Raw genomic sequence first — 13,073 nt, 5'->3', positions numbered from 1 at the left:
CACAGCCCACAACAGCAGCTTGTCTGAGGCTGTCTCACCATCCCTGCCAGGAATTGCTGAGGCCACACCAACGTGCAAACAGGCTGAGCCAGGCGCTCCAAACCTCAAGCCAGGCACCGCTCCAGGTCCCAGTGTGGCCAAAAGGTCTGCCGAGGGACAGCCTGCCCCTGCTCAGGAGTGACACGAGTTCCCAAGCAGCTTGTGCATGGGAGAGCTGCACGCGTCCCAAAGACAACACCCCTGGGGATACAGCCAGACGCTTTTGGGTTCGCCTGGCAGGGAAGGGGGAAGAGCCCAGCAGCCTCCCCATGCCCTTGGTGAGGGGAACAGGCAGACAAGAGCCACCAGGCTCCAGTGGTCTGGACACCATGTGTCATGTTTGCAGAAGCAATGTCAGGGCTGGTTGGAAGCGTGACCTCAAGATCAGGCTTCTGGGATGCCTGGGACAGGCCAATCCCTCGCCAGATTTTTTCAGGGCACAAGCTGGGAGAAAACAGCTTTTTCTCATCTTTTCACATTACTGAATTCCTCCTCATGTGGGGCTGCCGGGCTGGACTTGTTCTGGCCTGTGCATCACACACTCCAGCACCCATGAGCACAGTGCAACCCCCTTGCACTCGTATGATATCTCCAGGGAGGTGAGGGATGGTGCCGGAGCCTGGAGTTTGGCCATTTGGTGAAAGGGGTGGTAGAAAGCCATCGCTGTGCCATCCAAGAGGCACGGAGCGCTGGCGGCAGGGCCATGGCACAGGCCAGACAGCCTCATGCTCACTGGTGTGTTTTGACAAGCGGAGTCTCGTTCCCGACGCTCGCCTGTTGCCGTGCAGAAATGGCAAGCGCCAACCCCGCCTGCCCATGCGCGGGAGTGATGGTTGGGCTCTTCCAGCTCTCCCAATGCACTTGGCTGAGAGACAGCTTCACTCAGCCCAGAATAAGGATCATGACAAGAGCCCAGCACAGCCCTGTGCAGGGACACCACCATCTTCTGCAAGTCCATCTGCTCCTGAAGACCACAGAGGCTCCAAACTGCACACAAGTATGAGACTCGAGCAGCTCTCTTTGCAGGCTGCAAAGCCCAAATGTTCCCCCATAGACACAGCAGCTCTCCTGGGAGAAGGCAGCAGGACCAGGTCCTCCGGTCTTCCACAGGGATGTGGTGGGTTGACCTTGGTCAACCAAGGTTGACCCACCCCAAGGGAGCAGAGAAGCCATGCAGGGCTCAGCCCCAGTATGCAGGACGATGTTCCTCCATCCATCCCATCCGTGGCACAAGAGCAATGGTGCTGCTGGTGCCTGGGCAATGGTTGAGTAATGGTCCAGCTCTCCCGTCCTCTTCTGGAGGGCTTTCGCTCCTCGAGCAATGACAGAGTCAGAGGGGAGGAAGGGGAAAAAAATTAATTGGGGAGTCTTGGACACAGATGGATCTGTCGAACTCCATGTGTGCTCCCAGCCCAGCATGGAAGCAGGGGGACATGGGGAGGACAACAGCCCTAATCTAGAAGGATGCCCAGGAGCCCACAGGTGCTCACCAAGGGTGAGGGCAGACTTCAGAAGACACAAATTACAGGGGATGGAGATTCACTCTCCTCCCGAGCAGAGAGATGCAGAGGCAGGCTTCCTCTTGGTGCCAGCCAGGACGGCAAAGACCTTGAGGGATATCTCGGCCGCTTGCCTTCACACATGGTCTGTGAAGCGGAGACAAGCCTTTTTTGTTCACCTCTGCTCCTGGGGACCAGTCCTCGCCTGGGAAGCTGATGGGATCTGAGCTCTGCCGGAGCTCAGAGACCAAACTTTATCCGAGATGATTTGGGCAAACACCTTCTCCAGGACAACATCCATTTTACCCACTCCCGTGAGGACAGCACGTGGCCTTACTCCCAGCTGCAACCATCAGGCAGCAGGACCCTTCCTGCTGGGCCCTGCACAGGCAACTGGAAACCCAGCTAAGTCCAAACAGAGCCCCCTTCCAGGATGGGGACAGGGGAGAAACTCTCCTCCCCAAAACTCTCTCTTCCGGACCCAAATCAGCATTTACTGTAGAGCCAGCGGATGCTGGCCAGACCTCCAGACACAAGCAGCCAGCGATGCCACCACAGGCTGGGGACACCAGGATCTCCTGCGAGCGCCCTGCCAGCGACAGGTTTTCCCCGGTGGGTGGCATGGAGGCTGCACAGGATGAACCCCAGCAAAAGAACATGTTTCTTAGCAAAGATGAGATGAAGGCGTGAGGTGCAGTGAAATGGTTTGTTTTACGGATTTCAACCTTCCCCTCTCTGAAAACAAGTTGTTCTGCAATGACAGTTCAAGCTTGCTCCCTTCAAAAACATCAAAGGAAAATGCTTTAGCATCTCTGCCTTTGTTTTTCCCTTCATTCAGCCTAAAGTGCTCTCGGCTGCACCCAGCTTCCAAGCAGCCTCTCCAGAGCAGCACTCCTCAGCCAACACAGCCTCTCCCCACTGGCACGCAGTCCCGGCAGCGCTTCCCACTCCTCCCTCACTGCTTCCCAGGCAGCCCCAGCACCCCAGGCAATGTGGCGGGAAAGGTTTCTAAAGCGGTTTGCCCTCTTCTAAACCCTTCCCTGTAGGGCGAGGGGTCGTGACAGGACTGGGACAGGTGAGAGGAACAGGCTCGCGTCGCCTTACCTCGGAGAGCTTGACGCGTCCCTCCAGGAAGGAGCAGTCGGCAGCATTGTGGGTGCAGATGTGGCGGGTACTTGCACCAGTGGCAGGGGAAGGAGCCGTTCACGCAGGACAGGCAGCTGCAGAGAGAGAGAAGCAGGCACCTTTAGTGCAACAGCAAGGCAGGGTCCATCGGAGCACTTCTTGGGATGCTTCTGTGGGAGGGGCATCCATAGGTGATCCTGTCTCTCTGATCCCTCATGCGTGGGGGCGAGGGCCGTGCACCGGCCGGCTGGGAGGGGAGTTGCTTGCACACCCGGACCCCCAGGCTTTGCCCACGGCAAAGGGGAAACGGCCTTTCTGGCACCACAGGATTTGTACCCCAGCCAGGCCAGCCACGCTCCCTCCTCCGCTTGGCAAGCTGACCCTGCCGGCCCCGCTCCTGGGAGCGGGGGCAAGATCCAGACTTTGGGAGCTTTATTTGGGTTTGCTGAAAGGCGATTTTAGCAAGAGGCAGGAGAACAAGGGCTCTGCACCGTGGGGAAACAGGGGAGAAAGGGCAAGATTAATGCATGCTTATTGAGAGGAAAATTATAACTGGCGAAAGGTTGGGTCAGATTAACATTTCGGGACTGTAGCGCCTTTCAGCCGCTCACAATAGGTTGTGTGTGACCCCCTCCCTCGGCCCCCTCGTTCTCAGACCTCCACAGCCGCGCGTGCGTGTGTGTGTCTGTCTGTGCTTCCACCCCCTCCCTCCAGCCCATGACGTTTCTTTCTCCCTCCCCAGCCTCCTCTCCGGGCTCTTTGTGCGGTGGGATCGTGCGCGCCCCCCTCTACCCGCCTCTCCTGGGGGATGCACTTGGACACCCAGGGATGCCAGGAGCCCCGTGCTCTGCTCTGCACTCCTTTTACCAAAGAAACCAGCCCCAGGGACCTGATGCCTCTCCGCCACGCAGGAGGGGACACAGAGAGTCCCCTGCTTGTGCAACCATCCACACTAGCAGCACCCCAACAGCTTGTCCCCTTGCTACCCACCCTGCCTGCCCCCCCCCCGCAAAAGCACGCCCTCCCAGCACCATGAGGCATCCCTGTTTGCAAGCACAGGGGATCCCGTGGAGCCCCCCAGCCAGAGGGCAGCTTTCGGCACCCTCACCCTCTGGGTACAGAAGGGGCTGAGCCCTCCCTGTCCCGGGGCAGCAGCGAGGTCCCACATTAATGCAGTGAGCCTTCATGGGGCAGGTCTGCACCAGGCATGTCCCATGCAGCCCAAGCTGCGCTCCCGAAGAGGAGACAGGAGAGTTGCTGAACCATAAGCTCAAAGGCAAGAAAAAGAATCAGCCTGGTTAAAAAAAAAAAAAAAACCACACAAAAAGGAAAAAAAAAAAGGAGCAGCACCGTTTTTCTCCCTAGAAGGCTCCTATCTGCTCTCACTGATGCAAGCATGAACAGGATCAGGCCCAAAGCAATTATATTTAAACAAAGGCAGGATCTTCCCCTGAACACAGCTCTGGCAGGAGGCAGGCAGCCCTGCCCAGCCTGATCCCGCTAAATCACACACTACCTCTCTGCTTCTATCCCCCGGGAAACAACAGCGAAAACACAGCATCATCATGCGAGGTGGCAGAAAGAAAACCCTCCTGGAGAGAGGGATCCTCGGGTGGCAGGGCCTGGCACGCAGAATCCCTCGCCCTCCAGCTGACTTGTCACTTTGGAGGTGTGGGGTCTGCGCAGGAGGGAGCCACAGCAGCGGGCAGCGCAGGGTGCGGGCAGCGAAGGGTGCAAATGACACCTAGGGCTTTGCAGGGCCACTGCTGCCTGCCCGCCCTGGGGTTTCACACACCATTACATATACACCAAGAGCTCCCCAAATCCATGCGCATACTCTAAGGAAATATTTAATTAAGCTGCTTGCAAAGGGGGCTGGAAGTCATTTCCATGTTTCGCTCACATTTTCACTTCCAAATGAACAGCCCTTTTAGCTTTACCCACAAATATGCTAATTGAGATGCTCCTTATGCAAATATATGCAATTTTATTTCAGCTGCAGAGATTCAACTTAAAAGCAGAGCCATAGCCTCCTATCTCTGGTTGCTTTGATGGAGGGAGGTGCAGAGGGTGGGGGTAGCGGGGGGGGGGACACACAAACAAAGTGAAAGGATGGCTCCTGCCATCCCAATAAGGGCTCAAGCAGCGACCGATGGGCATGCAAATCCAAGATGTGGAGGCAGAGGGGCAGGGAAAGCACGGGTTAATCCTCATGGAAGTAGAGCAACCACAGACAGATCATGTAAGAGAAGAGCATGGTCCGAGCAGTCGCAAGCCACACGCTGGGGCATAACCATCAACCCTCCCATGAAATCGGCCCTCCACAAAGGAGAGGTTTTCCAGCCACCAGGTCTTTCAGGGTCTGAAAAAAGATGCCCCAGTCCCCTCCCCACCACTTCACAAGGCACCTCAAAGCAGTCGGGTGAAGCACCCAGTGCAGCCCTGCCCTGTGCCCCCAGAGCTGCAGCTCTGCTCCGCAAGTTCTTCAGGGTCAAAGCATTGGCTATTTCGGGACCTTCCTCACCTGAGGGTCTCCTTTGCCATTTAACTACTGCAGGTCCCAGATAGTCTCCTGGTCTCCACTTGCCAAAGGACCTAAAGCATCTCAGGCACCTCCACATACGCCCCGAGGTGCATGGTTCCCCCCCTCCTACTTCGGCCCCCACGGCTGTTTCTAACTTAACCAAGCCATTTCTAAAGCCCCATCCTCGGAGATGGTTTTCACACTCTCCCTTCTGCCGAGGTTCTCCATCTGCCATAAGGACATCAAACACCGCCGCCGCAAGAGCACTCACCGCCACACATCTCGCTCCGCAGCATCTCTGCTGCATTTAGAGCCTGTCTGCGTCAGCACCCCCGCAGCTGGCCAAAGACTCTGTAAGGTGGTGAGCAAGTCAGCACCTGGGTGCCAGTAACACGGTGAAATCCCACTTCCAGGCTGCCTCAGTCCTGCCGGCCTCGACGTGTCTGTTTGACCCCCCCCAGCTGCCTGCAAGGCTGCCCAAAGGCTGGGGCAGGAGCCGAGGCAGGGCTCCCTGACCACAGGTCAGGCTGAGCGGCGTGGCCGTGGCTGTATCCCCGGCATGTCCGTGCATCGCTGCTGTCTGTTCCCGGCACAGGAGCAGGTTGCTCGGCAGCATGATGCCATCTGTGCCGTCTCTCTCCTTCCCACGGTCAGGCACTCTTCCCTCATCACTTCTTGCCTAAGAGGCTTTCATCACTCCTGATAATTAGAGGGAGGCTTTCCTTCATGTGTTGAAGTCCCCCCCCCTCCCCGAAGCGTGTCAGGACTGCGAGAAGCCCAGCCAGGCAGAAAACCGAGGCTGGGGGTGCAGCGCAGACACGGACCACGGCTTGCTCCCCATCCGCCGCCTCCCCAGCCCTGCCAGGGGCCAGGCAGAGACAAAGCCCAGGCTGGGCAGGGGGAAGAGGGTCAGTCCCGCCGGTGGTGCCCTCCTTGCCTCCTAATGTCCTCATGCAAGTGGAGTGGCACCAACCTCAGACACACATTTCAGGATCGCTCTGTGCAAAGTGCACCATCCCAAAACAAGTCCAGGCTCACCGCCGGCCTGCAACCTCCCCCAGAAAGAGCAGGCAGCGCTGCAGGCAGCAGGACAGCTCTGCCCACCTCTGAGTGACCCAGCGGCAAAGCCGGAGCCTCCCCACAGCCTCCACACTTGGCTCCGACTCACTACACAGCTGAGTCAAGACCTTCCGACGCTGCTCACCTCCACTTTCCAAACCAATCCCAAACTTGCTGAGGCCGCGCTAGAGAAACACCTGATATGGCTGCAGAAAAGCAGAGGTGCAGAGAGGGCAGCAGGACAGCGAAGGAGCATCTCAGAGCTGGGCGTATCTCCAGGGTGGGTGCAGGGCCACAAGCATCGCTGCAGGACGAGCCCAGACCCAGGGGTGGCTTTGGGGACTGGCTCCTCACCATGCGCACGGGCAGCTCTGAAGGCACCTCCGGCCACTACGGCGAGGTTGCAGCTGCCTCCACACCTGATCTGAAGTGATTCTGCAGCTGATGGGAAGCATGGGAAGCCAGCGGCGCCGGACCCAGGCTCCTCGCTCACTCTCCGCCCTGCACTCCCAGCCCCAGGCATGCTGCACCAGGGGACAAGCCCGCTCCCCTCCCTGATCTCCAGCCCAAAGGAGCCCAGAGCTCTTCAGTGCGCCGAGTGGGGAAGGCAGAAAACAAAACCAGTGTCCACAGGGGTGAGAGAAGCCTGAGCAGCAAACACGAGAGGGACAGAGAGTGCAAGCGTTGCACACGCATGTGCACACACACACAGGCTATTTCCATAGAGCAGCGCGTTCCTGGAGGAAGGACACAGAGCAAAGGGCAGGGAGGAGGGATGGAGGCAAGTTCAATGGCACCAAGAGCAGAGCAGGGGAGGTCCATTGAGAAGGGAAATTATAAACATGGTGCTGATGGAAACGGCATATATGCACGCACATCACAGCCCGCCCGCAAGCCCCCCGACTGCTCCTCAGACCTCCTCTTGGCAAGGAGGATGCATCCTCAGCAAATACTCAGCTCTGGCATAGCCTACATCTGGAGCAGCAGCTGTCACAGGCGAGGGGCTGAACTGCGGTGCTTTTGGGTTTATATCCGTCTCTCTGCCCCAGGGAGGAGGGGAAACCCTGAAGAGCAGCAGGAACAGGCAGTCAGTGCCACCGAAGCCCCTACACGGACCTATGGGCAGCCCTGCCCTTCCCGACCAGCACCTAGACCCAAAGCCAGGAGAGGCGCGGGGTGGGAGATCAGCTCTCGCCTCCCTCCATCCCTGCCCATCTCAATCCGTTTCTGCCCTTCCTTTTGTGCCAGCCTGATGCCTTTCCATCCCTGCTGGGTTTTGCCAAGGGACTTACTCACAAGGTAGGGGCTGGGTGCACAGACCCGCTGCAGGGTGGTGCAGGGCATCCACCATCATGCTGGCTGAAGGATGCAGAATCAGGCCCTGGTTTTTAAGGTAATTCACTTGAAACACCTTCAGCTGCTTCCCCTCACTGAAACACAACACCAGGCTGTACCAGCCCTCCTCATTCACAACGAACGTGACGTAAACCAGGTTATCCCAAGCAGTCTCTGTGGCCATCCTATGGGATTTTCCACCTGTCCCAGCCCAGGAGTACACAGGGATCTGTTACTGCCTTGCAGCTCAGCTGTGCTAACACAGATACACTCACTCAACTGCTTGCAGCCATCTGTCCGTGCCTTAGAAAAGAAAACATCTGTAAGCATCTGGAAACAAGCAGCCCTGAGCCAGTGGAGAAGCAGGCGCGCTGTGTGCGGGCAGCCCAGAGGAGCGGGCAGCATGGGACATGGCCAGCAAGAAGGGCTGCAGTGAGGAGCCCAGGGGCACGAGGAGTGGCGTTGTCCCACAGGTGCCACTGGGTGCCTCAGCCACCAGAGCAGCCCATCCCTGCTCCCAGCCCCTGGGGCCATGCATTAAAATCCCATTTTCTTAATGGAGGCTTATAGGGAAAGCCTGACCTGTGGAACAGGGTGATGGCAGTCACATCTATCTGGCCAGGAGCTAGAGCCACTTGGCATATCTGCGCCTCCCTTCAGCCTCAGAGAAATTCAACACCCGGCCGCTGATGGGACCTGGGTGTCACAACCAGCACTGCAGCCAGGCACAACCACGAGGCTGGTACCATCATGACCACCTCCCGGATAGGGCAGACAGCGTGGGCATGCGCCAGCACACGTTTCCAGGCTGCTCGGATCCCCTCTTGGTATCAGACCTGCTGACCTGTGATATTCCCCCTCTCCAAAAAGCCAAACCACAACAGGAGTTACGGACCACTTTCCACAGGAGGAAGCCAGAAAGCAAACGTGAATATAGTGGGAAGAAATACATCTTGGTATTCCCTGGAATTACTTGCTGGCTTTCCGGGAGGATTCCCCGCTCGCCCACCTCGCCTGCAAGCACGGGCTGTACCGGAGGCAGGCAGGGAGCCTGGTGTTACATCTTTATCTTGAAAGGGGACTCATTTCCCCATGAATGCTTTGAAAAGGGAGTTTAACGCTGACAAAGACAACCTCAACATCTGCCCTCGCACGTGCTGGACACAGGCTGATTCATTAGACGATCAAAGGCACCGAGCGGTCTTTGAATGCCTGCACTCGATCAGTGTCCCATAGGAAACCCTCAAGGGCACCCACCCTGGTCCCTGCCACGGGGTTTTCCATCCCGTCCTCCACCACAGGAACCACAGCCTGTCCCCAGGACCTAAGCCTGTCTGGGCACCCCTGCTCCCTTGCCGTTGGCTGAGAGCAAGGCTCAGCCACCCACGTTCCCCTTTGCAAGGGACCCATTTTTCTGCATCGACCTCCAGGTTTCCACTCCCTCGTTCAATGCACCTCTCAGCTCAGCCAGAAGCATCTCCTGCCTGATGCACAAGCCTTCAGGAGCAAGATGCCCAAAAGATGCCGCCGCCTGGAAACGCTTGCCTGAGCCCCACAGGAGCCCTGAGGCTGCCAGGGTGCGGTACACCAAGCTGGGACCCCCAGAAGCTTGCCAGGTGACCCCGCTGGAGCCAGGAATGGAGCCCTGGGGAGGCTGCGAGTCTCAGACCAGGGCTCCCAGGGACCCTGCACAGATAAGTACCCCAGGAGCCGGCAATGCTGGTCTGCGATGGGGACAGTCCCGTCACACAAGGTGACTCTATAAAGCCCTGCAATAACAGACAGGACAGCAACAGGGCTCTACCTGGAAAGCATGCCCTCGGCTTTGACCATCACAAGCCAAACATACAGGCAGCACAACCCCCTCTATACCGCTCCTTCCCAGTAGGAGAAGGGATTAGACATATCTTCCCTTCTGCAACCCCTCCCTGGACCAGGCCGGTTCCAGCAGTCCTTGAGAACACACAGGAAGAAGAGTTTTGCGAGGCAGTGAGTAACAAGAGAGCTGGGATGCTCACCCAGCAGCAGGATCAACCCCACAGCCTGCAAAAGGGCTTCAGCAGCGCAATTTGCTGATGCCTTTCCAGGCATCTGCTGAAAATAAGAAGGGTCAGACTCTCCTCTGCGTACACGGTGGAGCTGCGTTGGCTTCCCTGGAGCTACCCCAGCTGACACCAAAGAGCTGCCTTACAATCCTTCCATCTCTCCATTGCCATCTAAAAAAATCTCACCTAAACTTTTCGTCCTCAGCTGAGAAATGATTCAACACGCAGGCCTCTGGCTCCCAACCTAAGCAAAGGCACCCAAATATAAAAGGTAATGCACAGTGATCAGAGAACTCCACAGGAAAAACATTAGCCTCGTGGAAAAGCATATTGTTCCTAATACAGAATTTGTCAGGCTAACGTATAGATTTTCCTCCACAAAATATGAAACCTGGATCTGAAAGGCTATTAGCGCCGAAGAGATCCATTAAAGATGCCTGTCTGCAAATGGTATTTAAAAGTATTGCATCATCCTAGGTATTGTCATGCTCTTTGGCTATGACTCGACTTCAGGTCACATAGTTAAAACTGCCTCCAAACCCTAAAATTCTTAACGTAAAGAAAATAATAATGTTCACCAGCCTAGAACATGGACTTTTCTATCAGCTCCAACCGGAGCCCATAAATATTAATGCATCCATAATTAGCCTTTTTAAATAATGCATCCAAAATTAAACATCAACGCAGTAATAAATCAGTCAGGGCTCTTTGTTGTAGGTTTGTTTGGGGGGGTTGGGGTTTTTTTTTCCCTCCTGTGTCAGGCACATAAAATAAAACACCAATTCCCTCACTACCTCTTCCCGCTGGACCAAAATGCTAGAGCCCCGATTGGACGGAATCCGATGCCATTTGTACTTAAAAGTCTTCTTTCTTTCATTTAGAAAAATAAAAGTCACATCTGCTTTTTGATTTGCAGAATAATGACATGCAGCCAGCCCGAGCCAAAGCTGAGCTAATGTTATTGAAACTACACGACGTGAAGGGAGACAAAGCTCATCTCGGGAGTCAAGGTGAGGGAGAAAGTCAAGTTTGCAAACTCTCTCCTCCCTCGCCAGCACAGAGCTCCCAGGAGGCGAGACCCGCTCCCTGTGCAAAGAGTGGGCAGGGCAGAAATGCAGAAATCCCAGGGCTGCGATGCACAAGGTTTGCAGGGGCCGTTCCTCCCGAGCATCGCTGCATCCCTTTTGGAGGCAGACGAGGCCTTGGGGCTCTCCTCTGATGCATCCCCCTTGCAGCTCACTGCAGGTACCCAGCCGGGGCACCCACATCTCACCTGTTTTTTCCTGATCAAAGTGGAAAATCTGAACAGGCTTTGGAGGAGCCACCTGCAGCAGAGCCCCCCCAAGCCAGGCTAGACACTTTGCAAAAAGCCATCCAAAAGAGATCACTCTGCATTTGCTTATCTATAATTACTGATCAGCCGGAGCGCCACCATCCATGGGAGGTTTCCGGCAGGGTAATGAAATCGCTCACATTCTTGAGCTCCAAATTCTTTGCCCAAACACACCCCAGCATCTCCTCCACGTTCCCACAGCAGAGCCATCTCCCCGCCTCTCAAGCACACCATCCGCGGCTCCTCATCAGGAGCTCGCTGTTAGAGGCTTTAGACACCCTGCTTAGACAGTACATCAATAATCAACACCTCCTCTATTTTATCACGTGCATATCTCAAACTGCCTAAAAACCCATACATGCAGTAGATTTCAGGGCAGCCTGACAAGAAAGCAAATTCACAATTACTTCCAGTTAGGAAATTCTTGGGTAAACGCCCCAGGACATGTTGCTGTAACTTTCCAGCTCGCTCTCCAGCAAGCCTGGGAAGCAGGTACCGTCACAGGAAAACACAGGCTTCTCCTTTTGCATCGCCAAGTCACTCCTATTAACTGTTTCCAGGAATAACACTATGCTTGGCATTTTTGGTCACATGGATTGCTACAGTCTGCAATGCAGTAAACTCGCTTTTTCTTCCAAAGCTTTGCCAAACCCAAAGCCCTGTTTTTAAGTGAGGTTCTGCACTGATACTACACATTCCCACATGCCCAAACCAACTGTGCATGCTCTGGTCACCATCCCACTTTACAAGGGCAAAAGGAGGAGGTTTCTCACTGCAAACACCACTAGACTCAATTACCCTTTCCTCTTGCAACATCAGCACCCACAAAGCTGAGATCTCTCTCTCCCAGTCTCACATTGCCCCACCAATCTGTTCCCGGAGCACTCTCTCGAAGCCCAGGCCACTTACGACTGATGGACGCTGCAGTTGTAGAAAACAAAATCCACGGAGGCGAACTTCTTCCCCGTCTCCTTAGATTTCAGGTAGAGCTTCACCACTCGCTTGTCCCCTGGGAGAGACCCAGGCAGAAAAAGGCATCAGAAAGGACACAGTGAACAGCCCAGCATTCAGCCCAAGGCTTGTGGTGGGGTGGAGGGAGCTGGGCATCACCACTCAGCCCAGTTAACTAACAAAATCCCCCAAATCTGGCAATAAAAAGAGAGTGTTCACCCAGACCCACCCAGCCACCAAACGGGCCAGCAGAGCCCAAGCGCAGCTCGGAGCCCCTACAGCTAACTGCAACCTACTGGCCTGGAGGCAAGTGCCTTGGGTTGTACTGGTGGTACTGGGGTCAGCAGAATGTCCTAGAGCCCACGGCCGCCCACAGCGCATCTGCCCAAGAACAGGCCGCAGGTGGAGAACAAAGCCAGGCTGCCCCAGGACTGGTGCACAGACTGTGTCAGCAAGTAGCTGTGCCCATGGCTTGGAGAAGAGCAAGGACCAGTCCCCCATGAGCAGCAATGTCCTTCTCCTTCCACCCCCCAAGAACCCAACTAGGCTTCTGCTCAGGGGCCGGTGATCGATGTCACAGGAGGATTGTCCTCCTCCACATCTGGCAGTGGGGCAACAAGGGGGACAAGGTTTGTCTTGGGCTTTCTTCCCACCCCAGGGCACAAGCTCACCGCGGCCCCTGGTGATGGGGATGACGTCCTTGGCAGAGGGAGAGCTGCAATAGATCTTCCCATCTTCGATGCGGCTCTCAGACTCGGTGAAGTCTTCGAAGGAGCAGTTGACCCCTGCCGAGAGATCTGGGACGTTCCAGGCCTGCAGGACCAGCTGGAGAGGAGAGGCAAGAGCATCAACATGGAAAACTACCAAAAAAAGACTCCTCTATGTCTGCTATGTCTATGTCCAACCAACAGAAAAGACCAGGGATGCAATCCCTCCTCCACCACCCACATGTGGTAGGGAGACCTGCTCTGGACTTTTGCAAGTGAGCCCCATCCACGGACCTCCCCACTCAAGCAAGAAGAGAGGATGTACATGGGTTAAAAGACGGAATGACTCACAGCCTCCTGTCCTCTGCCCTTGCTGTACCACAAGCCATTACGCCTCACCTCTACAGAGACCAAGCACAGCGTTGGGCTAAAGAGTGTTTCGCAGAAAGGCATCCG

General features: G+C 55.9%; 1 protein-coding gene across 1 annotated transcript in view; it reads right to left on the bottom strand.

The window, feature by feature from the left end:
* The window catches only part of PLXNA1 (plexin A1), a 105,888-nt gene that overhangs the window by 50,226 nt on the left and 42,589 nt on the right, over positions 1-13,073 (bottom strand). Inside the window, 4 exon segments of the mRNA XM_059823554.1 lie at positions 2,643-2,708; positions 2,710-2,758; positions 11,869-11,968; positions 12,582-12,735. Of these exon segments, the coding sequence (XP_059679537.1) occupies positions 2,643-2,708; positions 2,710-2,758; positions 11,869-11,968; positions 12,582-12,735 (369 nt within the window).

This window comes from Gavia stellata, chromosome 12 (assembly GCF_030936135.1).
Source record: "Gavia stellata isolate bGavSte3 chromosome 12, bGavSte3.hap2, whole genome shotgun sequence".
NCBI lineage: Eukaryota > Metazoa > Chordata > Aves > Gaviiformes > Gaviidae > Gavia > Gavia stellata.
Note: the sequence above shows the minus strand (reverse complement) of the source record. Positions and strands in the feature narration are given on the sequence as shown.